At 36.3% G+C, this 19,079-nt stretch overlaps 1 protein-coding gene across 3 annotated transcripts in view; it reads right to left on the minus strand.

The window, feature by feature from the left end:
- Positions 1-19,079, minus strand: part of ODAD2 (outer dynein arm docking complex subunit 2) — a 185,513-nt gene that overhangs the window by 151,233 nt on the left and 15,201 nt on the right. For 2 of the 3 annotated variants that reach the window (XM_045087408.1, XM_045087407.1), the window contains exons 7-10: positions 17,896-18,012; positions 5,036-5,238; positions 3,398-3,496; positions 374-521 (exon numbers count right to left, since the gene is read on the minus strand). In XM_045087408.1, the coding sequence (XP_044943343.1) occupies positions 374-521; positions 3,398-3,496; positions 5,036-5,238; positions 17,896-18,012 (567 nt within the window). Of the gene's footprint in view, positions 1-373; positions 522-3,397; positions 3,497-5,035; positions 5,239-17,895; positions 18,013-18,231; positions 18,325-19,079 lie in introns of those variants that run through there. The other variant, XM_045087409.1, reaches the window with a different exon arrangement.

Below are 19,079 nucleotides of genomic sequence, written 5' to 3' on the forward strand. Positions count from 1 at the left end.
CTTTATTCCATAGGTTAAGAAAAATAAGGCTCAAAACCACAACCAATAGCCATACTGCTAGTAAGTGACACAGCCTAGAATTTAGTTGTAGTCCAGCTTCAAAAAAATCCAAGCTCTTGCCGCCACACTATACTACAAGTTGTAAAATGGTGGTTAAGTCAGTATCTGCTCACTACTGTGGCCCAGGGGAGAGGGCTGGTACCAGGCAGCCTGGCTGCAACATGAGAACTAACCTTGCTATCTTCAGGGTAATTGGACCTTCCCCCATGCACCTTATTTGAAAGAAACATAATAAACTTGGGAGCAGAATATACATTTTTGGCAGAAGAATTAAAATAATCATTGTAAACACAATACGAAAGGTCTGTCTTACCTTTAAATATTTCACCAGCTTCTGAATTTGCCAATATTCCGATGGCAAATCTGCATTTGCTTCCTGACGATGATCAGGTGGTTCTTCATCTTCCTCACTCTCTGAGGAGCTCTCACTGATAATCTCCTCAATCTTCTCAGCACTCTTACTAAGAGCAATAACAACCACCACATGTAATAAATATATTTATGCTACAACATGGATGTAGTTATAATCATTAATATTTCAGCAATATGAACATAAGCAATGAAAAAGATACCAACACCTGAGTTCTAGAAGATCTTTGGTAAGATCTAAGTGAGGAGATAAATGAACCCCTGTCTCTATATCAAGTACAGGTCATTATTATCGCTTTGCATGCAATAACTGTAAGGAAAATAGTAAGAAATGTACAAGGGCATCAAGTATTTGTCCAATGGCTGTGCTGTACAAAAGGGCAGCACCAGACATAGTGGCTAAATAACCTGGGTTATTTGTGTTTATATTTACTTAAATTTAGTTATTGAATTGTATTTGTATTTATTGACGTTTGCTTACTGAATTGAAACAATACAATTAAATATTGAGTTTCACCAGTTTTTAACATTCTCTGATTTTTAAAAAATTTCTCAAAGGTGCTGTGGCAGAGAGAGTCAGGCAGAATGGCACTGTTGTGCCATCTGCGCTACAGCGGGGAGAAATTGCAGTCCCGAACTGAAGTGCCTGTTCAATTCAGCAAGCTATGTGATGGGTGTCGGGGTAATGTATTCTCTGGTTCAACAAATGGCAGGAAATCGGTTAGAGAGCAAAATCTGGTAGATAAGGCTGACTTAAGAATCAGTGTAACGTAATTCAAAGGTATGAGATAGAAATATATTCTAAATTAACCTGTATTCCCTGGAGAATCTGTAAATGTACTTTCCCTTAGACTAAAAAGCTTCTGGAGTTAAGAGCAGAGTGCACTGAGTTTACCCCCCTTACCCCCACATCACATTAAAAAAAATCAGTACCCCAGAGGAAAGCTGTTCTCTTTTTCCATTGATGAATCTGTTGACCTATAACTTTAAATGGCTTTCCCTATTTTATAAGGTTCCCATCCTGTCCTGCCCCACAGCAACCATACATTCAGGAGGTAAAAAGAAGCAAACCTCAATATTTCTTTGAGCTAGCGACTCCACCTTAAGAAATACTTCTCTACCACATAATTATATCCCCTCAAGCAAGAAGAAACATGGAGAAGTTCTAATTTTTGTCAGAGTCATGGTTGTTGCTTGGATATACTACCCCTTTACCCTTATCTATCACTCTAGACTTCTCTGACTCACTAAAATTTGATTTAAAATTGAAACACTTATGGCCAAACATTTATTTCAGAAAAGATGAAGTAGATATACTTTTCCTTAATCCTCCCACTAAGTACATAAAAATCCTGGATATTGCATATAAAACAAACATGAGAGGGCTCTAACAGGTAGAAAGAAGAAGAAAGACTCTATCGAGATCTGCGGACTGGAGGAGCAACACAATGGTGAGTTACTTGGATTTTCTTTTTGTCTCATGTATCCCAGATTGGGTCCTGGAGAAGAGGGTGATGCAGAAACACCAGTGGGCACAGGAAAAAAACGACCTAAGAAAAGCCTGCTCTTTCTTCTCAGAGGACCAGAAAAAGAGCAACTTAATAAGAAAACTTTTAGGCAACAAATGATCTATTCTAGTCAACACCACAGAAAACACAGTGGCCTAACCCCACTTCTGCGAGCAATGGCCAAGCAGAGAGCTTGGTGTTCTAACTTTGTCAGACTACAGCAAAGCTCTCTAATCCCCATGTTGGGTGGTATCAGAGGAGGCCTAATGCCGAGTCAGGACTTTCACCAACCCCAACCCCCACTGACAAATTAACAGGGTGTTCCTCCCTCTCACAGACAGGGTGGTAACAACAGAGCTTGAACTTCCTTACCACTAAGAAATAATAAGGAGCCCCTCACCCACCTCCCCAAGTGTCAATGCAGGCCTACTTGAAAACTTGTAATTCCTTGTCTCACCTGAGGAGGCAGCACACACCTTATCCCACCAATGTGGTATCCCAGAAGGCCTGCTAAAACCCAAGATTTCAATAAGATCTAGAAGAACTAAGAGAATCATAGAATCTCAAAAATTGTTAAAAATTACCCATTCTCTTACCATGCTCCAAAATGGAATAGATTTAAAAAGACTTTCATGGTAGAGGGGGTTAGAGAGAATGGAGGGAGAAAAAGAAAATCACAGAATGAAAAACAAAGAATGAACAGAAAAATATATATATATATAATGACAAATTCAAGCCCTAAAATAATAATGACATTGAAGGTAAATGATCTAAATACACCAGTTGATAGAGTTTAGCTTAATAAACCAAAAAGAAAAAGGGAACCAACCAAATGCTACCTACAGGGAACTCATTTCAAATATAATGATATTATTAGTTTGAAGAAAAGGAGAAAAAAAAAAAGACCATGCAAGCAATCAAAGAAAGCAGAAGTGGCTCTATAATATTGGAGTAAGTCGACATCAATAAAAAGAAAAACGACAAGGGACATAGAGGGAAATTACATAATCATGGAGACGTATCAATCCCAAACATGTACACACCAAACAACAGAGTTGCAAAATGCATGAAGCTAAAATAGAACTAAAAGGAGAAACAGAAAAATTGCCATTATGGTTGGAGACTTCAGTACTACTCTCTCATTAATTTATGGAACAATTAGACTGAAAATAAGCTAGGAGATAGAAGAAACCAACACCACCAAGCAATGTGATTTAATTCACACTTCTAGAACACTCCAACAGCACCGGGTTATATCCATAGCTCCCTGTCTTTCAAAGAACTCTTCACTAAGAGGTTATCTTATAGGTTCATTTAAAGATTTTCAACATTATCATTTTTATAACCAGTAGCTGTCAGTACAGGTGTCTGAGGATCCTGCTCTAATGGAAAGAACACTAGTCTTGTGCATGTGAACTAGGCCAGGCTTTAAAGAAGGGCTCATGTTAACAGACACTTACCGGACTAACTGTGTTCTTCCTGCGGAAACAATTGGTCCAGACCTTTCAAGTTTTCCCCCGTGTCTTTCCTCTTGGGTGTCTCTCAGTACGTTTTTGTGACTGCAAATATATTAACTTTTTAAAATTAATTTATGTGGAGTAATAGGAAATTAAACATAGAAATATATACAAAGATCCCACTGTTTTCATGCACCCCAAGGATGTGTTTTCCTAATACAGAAAACTACACAAGTTCCAGCCCCATCTGACACCTGTGAGGCCCCTTCTGTCTTTCCAGCACAGCCATGTACTTTCTATAGTGGAGGAACTTTTCACCCCCCATTTCTTTTATGAGGAACAGGCGGCTGTCACTGTGCAGATCCGCCACTCTGAGCCTTCTACTCTCAGTGCTTCCTGCCCTGGGAGAGAGCTGCCTGGTCTCTTCCCGACTCCAACCAACTCCGCGGCAGTGCCTGGATCTGGTTGTCCAGCTGTTCCCAGGTTTAGCACAGGCCTTGGTACATCGCCATTAGGTAAATTCATAATTGAAAAATGTCAGCACCTGGGAAAGGGTATTTTAAAAATTCACCTCCCAGGTAACAGAGCAGCCCATTTATGTGTCATTTTCCCACTCCTTCAAATAGAGTCACAAAGATAAAACAGTTCAAGATTATGAGAATTAGAGGAGCGAGAGCATCTCTCTCCTCGGAACTTCTTCAAGCCTGCTCTCTGGGTTTGCTTGCAAAACATGATCAGCCTGCGGTTCTCAATCCCTGCAGGTGAGGGTCCCCTGTGACCAGCTGGAAGGCAGTTCTTTCTTTCTTTCTTTTTTAAATTTTATTTATTTATTTGACAGAGAGAAATCACAAGTAGACGGAGAGGCAGGCAGAGAGGGAAGCAGGCTCCCTGCTGAGCAGAGAGCCCGATGCGGGACTCGATCCCAGGACCCTGAGATTATGACCCAAGCCGAAGGCAGCGGCTCAACCCACTGAGCCACCCAGGCGCCCCAAAGATGGTTCTTTCTTAACCCAATCAGGTGACTGCATGGAACATTAAAAATGGGCTGAAACTTGTAAGCCTCTCTGCTAATTTAAAAAGTGCTCTTGATGTCACACTGGGTGTTAATCTGTGCATTGGCGCCTATTTATAGAGGGCCTAAATGGACCTAGTCTTGTATCTGTCAGACATTCATCAAATCAGTGTCCACTTCTCTTAGGCCTGTTGATTTTTGGAGGCTCTAGCTTTTCCATGGTATTTACTTAAAAGTTCTGTTAAAAGACACTGTCTCTCTCAAGACTTCCCTGATTAACTTCACATAATTTTAATCATTCTAAATTCTCCTAGAACTTACTTAATCAGGTCCCTACTGCTGTGTTTACATGGCCTGTGAGATTTCTCTGTGTCTTTTATCATCTTTTTCACGTGACATTTGCCCTGACTGAGTGAACTGGGTTCTGGTGCCCACATGTGACCCTCTTCGTGCCAAGTCCTTCTACCTGGAATATGAAGAGAAGCAGGGAGGGATCAACCTGTATTTTGGACGGAGATGTCAGTATCTCCTCTGTACGCTATTGCTCTGACATGAATCTAAGCTAAAAGTTAGGCAAACATGGTTACTGAGGATGTATCTGAAAACCCCTCGTGCAAATTTCTACATACTCTTTGAAATCGACAGTGGCCTTCCAGTTTAAACTTGGCTCTAATCTTTTGGTCATTTGATTCTTCCCAAAATTAATTTGGTTCTTCTCCAGCGCACTCTTGCCTGAAGCAGGAAGAGCTTTCTGAAGGGTGGGTTCTTCTTCCTTTTTAGGTGCCTCATTAAGCTCCTTTTCTTTGTCCCATTCTTCACTGAATCTAACATCCTTTATGTACAAAAAACAAAAATAATTTTTACAGTGATATCGCTTCTGAATTATCTGGTACTATCTGAAAATTAACACTGGTGATAACTTCAGAAAAGGAAGTCATTGACGCATCTAACTTGTGCTGTTTAAGACATACACTGGGGAACGGCCACCTTAGGATACTGGTTCCTGTTGGAGCTAGTCTGACAGAAATGTCATGTTCCTAAGCTTGCCTCTCCCTCCCCCTGCTGCAGCACATAAGGGTACAACAGCAGGGCTGGACCTATTCCTGCTCACCACCACCAGAAAAATCTAAACTCAGTGTATTGAAGGGGACACATCACGTACAAATGGTTGAAACCAAGGATAAAGAGAATATCTTGCCAGAGACAGAAAACACAGAGGGAGAAACAAAACAATTAAAAGAGACGTATCCAAAACAATGCAAGTCAAAAGAAAAGAGAATAAGACCTTTAAAGTATTAAAACAAAAGACCTGTCAACTCAAAATTCTAAACAGAGACCAAAAAAAAAAAAAAGCTTTCAAAAATAAAGACAAAATAAGACTTTTATTGATGAACAAAAGCAGAGAATTCACTGCCAGAAGGCCCACCCTAGAGAAATATCCATGAAGTTCTTCATTCAGAAGGAATATCATGCCACATCTACACAGAGAAATGAATATCTGTAGAAATTCTTTGAGCTGTTTTTGATCATTCTAAAATACAATTGACTCTCTAATGCGAAAATAGTGAGAAGGACCTGTGTTGTGATGAGCACTGGGTGTTATATGCAACTAATGAATCGTTGAACACTACATCAAAAACTAACGATGTGCTTTATGTTGGCTAATTGAACATAATAATAAAAAAGTTGTATCAATGTGTTGAGGAGTTAATACCATGCAAAAGTAAAATGCATGACAATAATGGCAAGGGAAGGGAGAGGCATTGAAGGTGCACCGTGTAAGGTTCTTAAACCAGTCATGAAACGGTAAGATAGCATTTAAAGTTGGACAGGATAAACTAGAGATATACATTAAATAACTGAGGGAAGCAACCATGAAACTTTTAAGAATATAACTGACAAAAAACATAAATAAAATAGAATCATTTCTAAAAGCTCAATTAATACCAAAAGGGCAAAAAAAGAGGAAAAAAGAACAAAGAACAAATGGGACAAATAAGAAAAGAAGACAGTAAATTTAAATTCAACTCTAACGGGGCACCTGGGCGGCTCAGTGGGTTAAAGCCTCTGCCTTCAGCTCAGATCATGATCTTGGGGTCCTGGGATCGAGCCCTGCATCGGGCTCTCTGCTCGCAGGGAGACTGTTTCCCTCTCTCTCTCTCTGCCTGCCTCTCTGCCTACTGGTGATTTCTGTCTGTCGAATAAATAAAATCTTTAAGAAAAAATAAATAAAAAATAAAATAAATTCAACTATCACTAATTACATTAAATAAAAATGATTTTAAAACTTCAGTTAAATCATCAGACTGGATGAAAAAGGAAAACCAAGTATTTGTGGTATTAAAAAACCCACTTTCCATGCAACCAACAATCAAAAAATGCAGGAGTGACTACATTAAAAATCAAACAAAATGGACTTCAAAACAAATCCTATCAGACCTGAAGAGGGAGATACATAACGACAGAGTCAATACAACTTTGTGTATTCACCAAACAATAGAATTTCAAAATACATAAAGCAAAAGTAAATCCAGAATTATGAGACTTCAAAACTCCTTGCTCAGTAATCAACAAAATAAGTACATAAAAAATTAATAATATAGAATACCTAAGTAATACTATCAACCAAATTGACAAAAGTTGATACAATGTACTACACAACAGCAACAGAACTTCCATTCTTCTCAAATGCACACAAAAAAAGAATCACCCAAAATGACCACATTCTGGGTATAAAACAAATATTCACAAAGCTAAAACAACTAAAATCATACAAAACATCTTCTCTTAATACAATGGAATTAAACTAGAAATCAGTAAAAGAAAGGTAACTGGAAAATCTTCAGATACATTAATTTGCATGAAAACATATCAAAATCTGTAGGATGTAGTTTAGGTAGTATTTATAAGGAAATTTACAGAATAAAACTTTATATAAGAAAAAATAAAGATCTCAAGACAATGGCTAATTAAGAGCTTAAAAATTAAGCAGTTAAATAAGAAGAGCAAATTAAACCTAAAAAAATCAGAAGGAAAAAATCATAAAGACCAGAAATAAAAAGGAAAGCAGCCAAACATAAAGGCAATCAATGAAACAAATAGCTGTTCTTTTAATAAAATTGATCACTTCAGGTGCTTGGGTGGCTCAGTTGTTAGGCTTCTGCCTCTGACTCAGGTCATGATCTCAGGGTCCTGGGATCAGCCCCCCATCGGGCTCCCTGCTCAGCAGGGAACATTTTTCTCTCTCTCCCACTCCCCCTGCTTGTGTTCCTTCTCTGTCTCTCTGCCTCTGTCAAATAAATAAATAAAATCTTTTTTAAAAGATCAATCACTTCTTTGCAGACTAATCAAAAATAAAAAGAGAGAAAACTCAAATGACCCATACTAGAAATGAAAGAGGGGTCATCACAAAAGATCTCCCAGACATTAAAGGATAATAATGGAATGTTGTATTTGAGGCCAATAAATTAGATAACTTAGGTAAAATGTATGAATTCATCAAAACACACAAACTACCAAAGCTTAACAAAAAAAAAAAAAAAAAAAGGAAATCTGAATAGTTATATATCAAAGAAATCAAATTCTCTGTATAAAAATACTCCAACAAGGAAAGCTCCAGGTACAGATGGGTTGACTGGCAAATTCTATCAAACATTTAAGAAAAATAATACCCAATCTACACAAAGAATTCCAAAAAGAAGAAAAATAAATAAATTATTTCCCAGTTCATTTTTTGAGGCCACATTGCCCAGATACCAAAACCAGACAAAGGTATTAGAAGATAACTACTAACCCATATCCTTCATGATTATAGATGCAAATATCCTCAGTAAAATATTACCAAATTTCATCCAGCAATACCAAGCAGGGTAAGCCATAAAGATCAAGTGGGATATTGATTGAATATCCCAGGGTTGAATGTTACTTCAAGACACAAAAATCAATGTAAATGGTCATCAACAGACAAAAGGATAATCATGTGATCATCTCAAGAGATGCAATAAAGTCATCACCTCCAAGTAGCAATGGGTTCATCTCCCATGGGTTAAGTGGAAACCCCATGGAAAAAAATGTAAGAAGGCACTCGCTCCCTCCCAGCCAGGGTAGAGTCAGAGTAGGTTTCATGGAAACTGAATTTCCACCCCTCTCCAATGGTGATGAGGCACCCTACACCACCAGAGTTGTCAATGGAAAATAAGTGAAGAACTCAGACTTCACAGAACCTCCAGACTCCGCCGCCAGTGAAGTGCCTAAGAAGGCCTGTTAAAAGATTTAAATAAAAACCAGAATTTCACAACATAAGGCCCCAAATGTCCAAGATAATAAAAGATCATTCATCCTACTAAGAACCAGGAAGATCACAACTTGAAGGAGAAAGGATGATGCACAGGTTAAAGCTTATACCAAGATGAAATAGATGTTGGAAAAATCTGATAAGAATTTAAAGCAGCCATCATATTTTATATGCTTCAGTGAGCAATTATGAAGACTTGAAACAAATAAAAAACTAGAAAGCCTCAACAATTAAACAGAAGATATGAAAAACAACCAAAAAGAAATTTCTGAAATGTATAAGCTAAAATAAAACTCACTGGGATAGGCCTAGCAATATGATGGAGAAGACAAAGGGGAAGAATCCATGAGCTTTCATGAAATTACCCAGTATGAATAAAAAGGGGGAAATTCATTGGAAAAAAAATGAAAAGAGCCTCAAGATCTGTGAGACTATAACAAAAATTCCAAAATTCATGTCATCAGAGTAACAGAAAGAAAGGAGGGAAAGAGTCAGACTAAAAATGTATTCTAACAAGATTTGAAATTTTCTCAACCGTGGTAAAAGACATAAATCTAAGATGCAAGAAGCTGAGGAAATCCTAAACAAATGAACTCAAAGAAATCCATGCCAAGACGCATGATGATAAAAGAAAAACTACAACAGCAGAAAAGAACAATGGAAAAGAATAAAAGTGTGGCTAAATACTTTCACTCTGCTCTTGAATTTTCTAAGTTTGATGGTTGAAGCAAAACAATGTCTCATACAGTTATCAATGTATATAGAAGAAATAAAGACAATTACAAGAGAGGGTAAGAGGATTTAAAGATTTTTATTTATTTATTTGACAGAGAGAGATCACAAGTAGGCAAAGAGGCAGGCAGAGAGAGAGGAGGAAGCAGGCTCCCCGTTGAGCAGAGAGTCCAACATGGGGCTCGATCCCAGGACCTTGGGACCATGACCTGAGCCGAAGGCAGAGGCTTAACCCACTGAGCCACCCAAACGCCCTGGGTAAGAGGATTTAAAAGGAGATATGATTTCCTTTTATTGGTACTAAAATTGTATTTTTTTCAGTCTCATCAGTATAATAGTATTAGAGCTTTTGCAACAAGTTTATGTTGAAAGAGAAATGACAAATTCTCACGGAGTATATTTGCAAAGGAAGAGTATGTTGACATTTTTTCTTTTTGTGACATATCAGGAGTTGCAAGGGATTGAGTCATGCAATTACTATTTGAAGGAGACATGGTTTCTATGCTTCACTCAAACTCGTATAATGTCAAACAGCAGATTATAATTAATTATGTTTGCATGATATGGTACAATATCCACAATAAACAAAGGCACAAAATCTATACAGAGAGGTATACCAAGACACTATGGATAAATTAAAGTAGAATTCTAAAAAATGTTCAAGTAATCTACTGAAATGCAGGGAAAAAAACAAAACAAAACAAAAACAAAAACTAAATGGAACAGAAACCAAAGTAAACTAGCAAGTGTAAACCCTAACATATCAATAATTAAATATAAATGATCTAAATACACCAGCAGATACATAAATAGAATTTCACAAATTTATTTTATTTTTAAGATTTTATTTATTTATTTGACAGAGATCACAACTAGGCAGAGAGGCAGGCAGAGAGAGAGGGGGGGAAGCTGAGCAGAGAGCCCGATGCAGGACTCAATCCCAGGACCCTGAGATCATGACCTGAGCTGAAGGCAGAAGCTTAACCCGCTGAGCCACCCAGGCACCCCACAAATTTATTTTATAAACAACTGAACTGAATGCAATCTACCAGAAACTCACTTCAAGTATAACAATATTGGTAGCTTGAAAGTAATAGGAGGAGTAAGATAGAACATGCAAACAGTAGTTAAAAGCAAGGTGGAGTGGCTATAAAAATATCCAATAAAAGTAGACTTCAGATAAAGAAAAATTACCAAGGAGAGAAAGGGACATCACATAATGATAAAGTGATCCGTCTATCAAGAAGATATAGCAATCTTAAATGCATATACAGAGCTGGAAAAACAAAAACAGAACTAAAAGAAAAATCCTACAAATCCACAATTACAGTTGAAACGTTTCAAAACCTCTCTCCAACAACTGCTAGAAAATCAGCAAAAATGTGGGAGACCTTAACATCAAAAACCACGTTTTAATCTACAAAGTAAAAATAAGAGAAGAAATAATAAATATCAAAGTGAAGTGGGGGGGGGGGAATCAATGAAACTAAAAGCTAAGTCTCTCGAGGAAATTGAGAAAATCAAGATACCTCTATCCAAATGGATCAAAAAAAAAAAAAAAAACAACACACACACCAATGACCAGTATCGACCAGTATCACAAATGAGAGAGGTAATAATAGCTACCAAAAATGAAAGGATAACTAGAACAAGGTTATGGCCATAAATTTGACAACTTAGATGAAATGGAGAATTTCCTTTAAAGAAGACCAGGGTGCCTGGCTGACTCAGATGGTAGAGCACATTGCTCTTAATATTGGAGTTTTATGTCCACACTGGGGGTCTCACACTGGGGGGTAGAGATTACTTAAATTAAAAAACAGAATTGTTAACATAGCAAAGGTTATGGGTATTTTATCCCAGTACAAAAAAATAAACAACGACAATCTATCAAAACACCCTCGAGAAGAAACAGATAACAGCATGGCTCTCACTATTAAAGACATTGAAATTTGTTGCTTAAAAACTTATCTACAAAGGACACTCCAGGCCCTGATGGCTTCACTACCAAACATGTAAGAAAGAAACAATATCAATTCTGCACAATCTCTACCAGAAATTGCAGAGGAAAAAAAACTACCCAACTCATTCTAGAAGGCCGGTATCACTCTGATAAGCAAAACCAAAGATATTAAGGAAAATTACAAACAAATAACCTTACGTAGATGTGAAACTTAAAATCTTAGCAAGTTAGATCCCATAAAATATAAGAAGGATACTATATCCTGAACAAATGAGATTTATTCTGGGAAGATAAGGTTAGTTTATGTTTGAAAACTCATCAATGTAATTTACTACATAAACTAAAAAAGAAAAAAAAAACACTATTATCTCAATAGGTAATCACTCAATAAAATCCAATATTCATTACTCTTTTGGGGCTTTATTTAAATTCAAGTTAGTTAACATATAGTGTCTTACTGATGTCAGGGTAGAAATAGGTGATTCATCAGTTGCATGTAACACCCGGTGCGCTCCTTAATGCCATCGCCCAGCTACCCCATTCCCACACCAGTCTCCCCTCCAGCAACCCTCAATTTGTTTTCTGCAGTTCAGATACTCTTAGGATTTGTCTCCTTCTCTGTTTTTATCCAATATACATTCCTAATAAAAGTTCTCAACAATATCAAATATCAAATAGATCAAATAATAATTTCGTCTGTGAGAAAGCTATAGTTAACATCATGCTTAATAGTAAGAAACCGAAAGGTTTCCCTTTTCCACTGGGAACAAGAGACTACTTCTATATAATTCTGTACTGGAGGTTCCAGCTAGTGCATTAAGGAAAGAAAAAAAAAAAAAAAGGAACTGAGTTTGGAAAGGAAGAGGCAAAATGATCTTTATACACAGACAATATGATCATCTACATAGGAAACCCTCTGGGATCCACAAAGCAGACACTAGAATTAATAAGTGTTTCAGAATATGAAAGCAATATATAAAAATCAAGTGTATTTTTATTTAATACAAACATATCACAAATTGAAATTTTAAAACTACCATTACTCATAGCCCTTGTTAAATAAACATTCAACAGAGTAAGTTTGAAGACTTAATGGGTTTTATGAATTGATTCATGAATCCAGCAGCATCCTGTCTAGCAAGCAAAGAAATGCTTCACAGAACTAAACAAAAGAAAGGTTTTTAAAGGCAGAGAGCATTAAAAAAAGGAATTTATTAGCAAGGAATGTATTGTTTAGGCAAGGGTAGGCAAGGGTACCCTCCTACAAAAAGCAGAAGGGATAAATCAGTAAATTTCTTCGTATGGACCAGGCAGCTGCAGTTGGTTGGTTATGGGTTATACTCCTGGGTGGCTGAAACTGCAGTTATTTAGGTATAAATAATATAATAATATATATATTATAAAATATAATATAATTCTTGGATGTTGACTTGGCCTAAGTGATGCCATTTTGAGCCTGTAGTTTTCTTTTTAACGCCTCTAAAATATGAAATACTTACAGGTAGGTTTCATAAGGGATGTGCAAGAGCTGTGCACTGAAAGTTACAAAATATTGCTGAGAAAATTAAAGACCTAAACAGATGGGAAGACATACTCTGCTCATAGATTGGAAACCTCAGTGCTGTCAAGACATTAGCTCTTTCCAAATTAAACTATAGACTAATCATAGTCTCAACCATAATTCTTTCAGGCTTTTCATGAAGAAATTGACAAACTGACCCTAACATTCTAATGGAGTTACAAAAGATGTAAAATACCCAAACAAGTTTGAAAAAGGAGAACATTGGAGAATTTATACTACCTGACTTCAAGATTTATTATAAAGCTACAGTAATCAGACATTGTGGTACTGGCATAAAAATAGACAAATCACTGGAACAGAAATACACCCACACAAATAGACAACTGATTTTTGAGAAAGGCATAAAGGTAATTCAATGGAGAAAGGATTTTTTTTCAACAAATGGCATTGGAAAAACTTGATATTAATATGTAAAAGAAAAAAACTTTGATCCATGCCTTATATCATGTACAAAAAATAAATTTTAAAAAGCCTAAATGTAAAACCTAATATTTGAAAACGTCTAGAAAAAGAAATTGGAGAAAACCTTTGTGACTCTGAGTTTGGCAAAGCTTTATCAGGTACAATGTTATAAAGAAAAAATTAGTAAGTTGGACTTCATCAAAATTAAGGACACTGGCTTTTTGGAAGACATGGGTTAGAGAATTAAATGACAAGCCACAAATTGGAAGAAAATACTTACAAGTCATATATCTGACAGAATATGTAAGCCAAGAGTATATATAAAGATCTTCCACAACTATCAAACAACCTAATAAAAAACTGGGCAAAAAATTGTAATAGACACATTATCACATATAATATAAGAGTGGCAAAATAAGCATATGAAAGAATGCATTCAAGAAATACAAATTAAAACCCAGTGGAATACCAGTACACACACCTATTAGAATGTCTAAATCGGAGGACTGACCATACCAATTATTGACAAATATGCAGAAGAACTGGAGTTCTCATACATTGCCAGTATGTATGTAAAATAATACAACCGCTTTGGAAAACCGTTTATGAATTGCTTAAGAAGTTAAAGATACAGCTACCCTATGACCTTGCTGTTTAACTCCTAGCTTTTACCCAAGAGAAAGGAAAACATAGGATAGGTAGAGAAAAACACCCAAAAACAAAATGTTGAAAATATGAGAGCTTAAATTTTAAAGATACATACAATGTCTTGAAGATAAGGTAAAAGAATATTTACAAAATGTGGGCAACAGAAAAGAAAATCAGAGAATGAGTCTCAGAGGCCCAACATTCAATTAGTGAGTTTCAAAAAGAGAGCAAAGAGAACAGAAAGGAAAGAATGATTAAAAATGTGATACCAAAAAAAGTATTTTTCTAGTTCTGAAGGACATATGTCGTCATTAATGAAAAACCAACAAAACCAGCACCAACCATATCATCATGAAAAGTACAGAACATCCTGAATAAGAGAAGATCCTAAAGACTTTTAGATGAGAAAAGTCAAAACAGACAGGCCACGTGGGGAAAAAATGCCTTTAAAATTCTAAGTAAAAGTTATTTTTGAACTATCATTATAGAAACAATAACTGAGAGAGAGAAATAAAGATATTTCACATGTTAACCTTCAATTTTTTCCCTGTTATATGCCTTCTTCACTCAGGAAGCTCCACCAAAAATTATGGGGTACACCAACAAAAGGAAAACTAAATGGAAGGGAACCTCCTCAAAATAATAAAGGTCATATATGAAAAGCCCACAGATAACATCACATTTAGTGGCAAAAGCCTGAAAGATTTTTCCCCTAATATCAGGAATAAGACAAGGAGCTAGCTTTCACTGCTTCTATTCAACACAGGCCTAAAAGGTATAGTAATTAGGCAAGAAAAAATTCTAAAAATATCCAAATTGAAAAAGAAGAAGTAAAACTATCTGTTTGCAGATGACATGATCTTATAGATAGAAAGAACTGAAGACTGGGGTACATGGGTGGTTCAGTCAAGTGTCTGACCCCTGATCTCAGTTATAAGTTCAAGCCCTGGGTTGGGCTCCATGTGGAGTCCACGTTAAAAAAAATATTATTTTAAAGATCATATTTATTTATTTGAGAGAGAGATTGAGAGAGAGAGAGAGTGCATGAGAGGGAGGGGGTGAAGCAAAATCTGCACTGAGCAGAGAGCCCAATGTGGGACTTGATCCCAGGACTCTGAGATCATGACCTGAGCCAAAGGCAGATGCTTAACCAACTGAGCCGGCCAGGAGCCCCAAAAAAGAAAAAGAGTAAATAAAAAGAAAGACTTAAAGATTTAAAAAAATGAGTTAATCAATGATTAACCTGCAAGATTTGATTTTGAATTTCACTTTCAAAAAAGCCAGATCTGATTTAAACACTCAAAAATCATTTCTCTTTCTCCACACTAGCTGTGAACAATTAGAACAGAAATTAAGGAAACAATTCTATTTATAATAGCATCAAAAAGAATGAAATGTTTAGAAATAAATTTAACCAAGGAGGCAAAGGCTTGACACAAAACTATAAAATACTGCTGAAAAAAAAATGAAAGGAGACAAAAACAAATGGAAAGACACTCCATGTTCATGACTGGAAAATTTAATATTAAGATGACAATGCTATACAAAGCATTCTACAAATTCAATATAATCTCTTATCAAAATCCCAATGCTGTTTTGTGCAGAAATGGTAAAACCAAACCTAAGATTTATATAGGAAGTAAACGGAGCCCAAATAGCTAAAACAGTCTAAAAAAACACCAACAAAGTCTGAGGATTTATACTTATCAATTTCAAAACTACCACAAAGATATAGTAGTCAAAATAGTATGGGACTTGTATAAGGATAGACAAGATAGAAGAGAACTGAGAGTCCAAATATAATCCCCTACATCTGTGGTAAATTGATTTGCAACATGGTTGCCAAGACCATTCAATGGGGAAAAGAACAATCCCTTCAACAAATGATGCTAGGAAAACAAAATATCTATAAGCAAAAGAATGAAACTCTATCCTTACTATACTCATACCATCTACAAAACTTAACTCAGAATAAATCAAAGACCTAAATTTAAGAGCAAAAACCATGAAATTTAAAAAAAAAAAAAAACACCAGGGACAAATCTTCATGACATTGGATTTGACAATGGTTTCCTAAGTACTGTACCAGAAATTCAGGCAACAAAAATATTTTCATTGGACTTCATCAAACTTAAAAATGTTTGTGGGTCAAAGGACACTATCAAGATGAGTGAAAAGACAACCCACAGAATGGGAGAAAATATTTGCAAATATTCTATCTGATAAGGGATTGATATTCACAATACATAAAGAATTCCTACAACTCAACAATGAAAAGACAACCCATTTTTTAAAATGGGCAAAGGAGGTAAATAGGCATTTCTTAAAAAAAAGAAAAACCCACAAATGCTTAATAAGCACATGAAAATATGCTTAACATCACTAATCATTAGGGAAACGCAAGTCAAAAGTACAATAGGATACCACACTTCATACTTACTAAGAGGTCTATAATAAACACACAAAGACACATACAGATAATAACAAGTATTGGTGAGAATGTGGAGAAACTGGAATCCTTGTACAGGAATATAAAATGGTCCAGTCTAGGCAGAAACAGTTTCGCAGTTCCTCTAAGAGTTAAACACAGAATTACCATATGACCCAGAAATTCCACCTCTAGGTATATACCCTCCAAAACTGAAACAGGAACTCAGATCCTTGTACGCCAATATTTATAGCATTTTTCACTGTAATCAAAAAGTGGAAACAAAGCAAGCGTCCACTGTAAATGAATAGATAAACAAAATGTGGTCATATCCCCAAGGAATGAAGTTCTGACACATGCTACAAAGATGGACCTGGAAAACATTATGCTAAATAAAATAAGCAAAACACCAAAGGACAAATATTGTATGATTCCACTTCTTGAGATACCTAGAAAAGGCAAATTTATAAAGACAGAGACTAGAGGTTCCTAGGAGCTGGGGAAGAAGGAAGTTACTGCTTAATCAGAACAGAGTTTTAGTTTGAGATGATGAAAAAAAATTGGAAATAGTAGTATTTGTTGCACATTATGAACATAATTAATGGCACTTGGTGATATACAAAGTGGTCAAAATGGCAAATTTAGTTTTGTATAGGTATTGTATGACAACAACAAAGAAAAACTGGAGTCCAGGAAATAGGTGATCAAACATCAGAAAATTAAAAAAAAAAAAAAAAAAAAAGGTCACAGCACAATGACAAAGAGAAGTTTTAGTACAAGAGCAGCAGCAGTATAGTAAGAAAATAGAATGCTCTGGAAGTGGCAGGGTCAGAAGGAAAGCAATGGACTGGGCAGATTATCTCATGCGGGGTTTGTGGAACTGACACGTCTTGACAATCAGCCTGGAGCTTAAGTGTATCACATTAGTATTTCTTGCATATTGTTTCTTACCCACATCAACTCCAATCAAAATTTTATTTCACAACTATATTAGCTGATTTCTTCATCCAACACGGATTCAAAAACCATGAAAGATACAAAGGAAGCCCAGTTCTTATGTATATGCAGTTGACACACTTATTGAGACAATCCAATTAGGTAGTGATCATGGGATGCCCAGAAAGGGTCAAAAATAATCAAAACATCTAGGCTTCATTAATGGGGCTGACTCCTTTGTTCTCAGTGTTATTAATTCAAAAGGGAAGATGAAAAGTGCTACTTAGGAAGCAATCTGAAATATTTTATACCTATTACCTAAAGAGAATCAGAAGTTTTCTGGAAGTACTCCACTTAAAATATTTCTTATTTTGTAAACTACTGTGAAAACATTCTAAAAATTAGAAGCAGAGGCAAAAAAAAAAAAAAAAAAAAAAAACCAGAATTACTCTCAACAGAAAGTTTAGTCAAGTGACATGAAATTTCAAAAGACTATAAACTTACCTGTTTAGACATATTTTCCAAGAATTTTGCTGATTTTTCTTTTAAAAATGTGACAAGGTCTTTATAAATTTCACTTTTTCTTTCATAATTAATTCCCCCCTCATCATCTGTTTTGCCCTTTGGGAGAGAAATTTTGGTGCTATCATTAGTTATTTACTGAACCTGATCAATACATCACAACCCAAGCCCACATACTGTTTTCTTCTATGAACAATCCATGTGGTAGTCTTTATACATCAAAAATACAGGCAAAACCCTTCCCTTTTAAAATTATCCATCTGTCTGTCCATCCATCCAACCATCCATCCCTCCATCCAGCATGCCTTTACTGAGTACCTCCTATATGCATGTAGGGCACTTTGCTAGTTAGCAAAGAATCAAGAGCTTTCTTCCCTCTGTACTCCCCTCATGCAAAAAAAGCATTCTGACTTCAAGAACCTCTGATGAAGTCATAAAAGACCCCAAGGTTAGAATGCCACCACAGAAAAGCCTCTGTTTGTCACACTCTGCTCTTGCTCTGTATGCAATGCCATTGCTGTAGGTGTATTTTCTAGACTTAGAGCCTCCATGTAACCATCTGTCCCTCCACCCTTTGTGTCTGTACCTCTTTCTTTTTGTCTCTTTCCTTTCCTCATTTTCATTTGCTTGCCCACCCTAACAGGGAAGATTTGGTTCTGCCTTAATCAAATGCATATATAAAAAACTGTAGTCTACTCTCTGTATACATAACCACATATATACAAAACATCATACATACCCATGTAACTCTCACGTGTTACACATTTTGTTGTAATTACTGAATAGTTTTGTGTTCCTTTCATTTTTGAAAATAAGAGGAGCGCTTAGAGATTTCCGAAACACAGTTATATGTAGGTCAATAGACTTTGATAGAAACGAAGTCTCCTTGCCCCACTCTAGAAAGTCAAAGTCTCTGATTTTCTAAACTGAAATTTCACTTTCTTAGACTATCAAAACAAACTGGAAGCAAAATCAGATTGAGGTTGTCTCCCTTCTCTGTGCAGACATAAGGCACAGTGTCCTTCTGAGAAGAAAAGCACAAGGCATGTCACAAGAGATGCCTGCTGGTCATTAAGAAAGTGGCACCAGGGGGCGCCTGGGTGGCTCAGTGGGTTAAGCCGCTGCCTTTGGCTCAGGTCAGGATCTCAGGGTCCTGGGATCGAGTC

The sequence above is a fragment of the Mustela putorius genome, unplaced genomic scaffold, assembly GCF_011764305.1.
Source record: "Mustela putorius furo isolate JIRA1106 unplaced genomic scaffold, ASM1176430v1.1 tig00001130_pilon_pilon_pilon, whole genome shotgun sequence".
Classification (NCBI taxonomy): domain Eukaryota; kingdom Metazoa; phylum Chordata; class Mammalia; order Carnivora; family Mustelidae; genus Mustela; species Mustela putorius.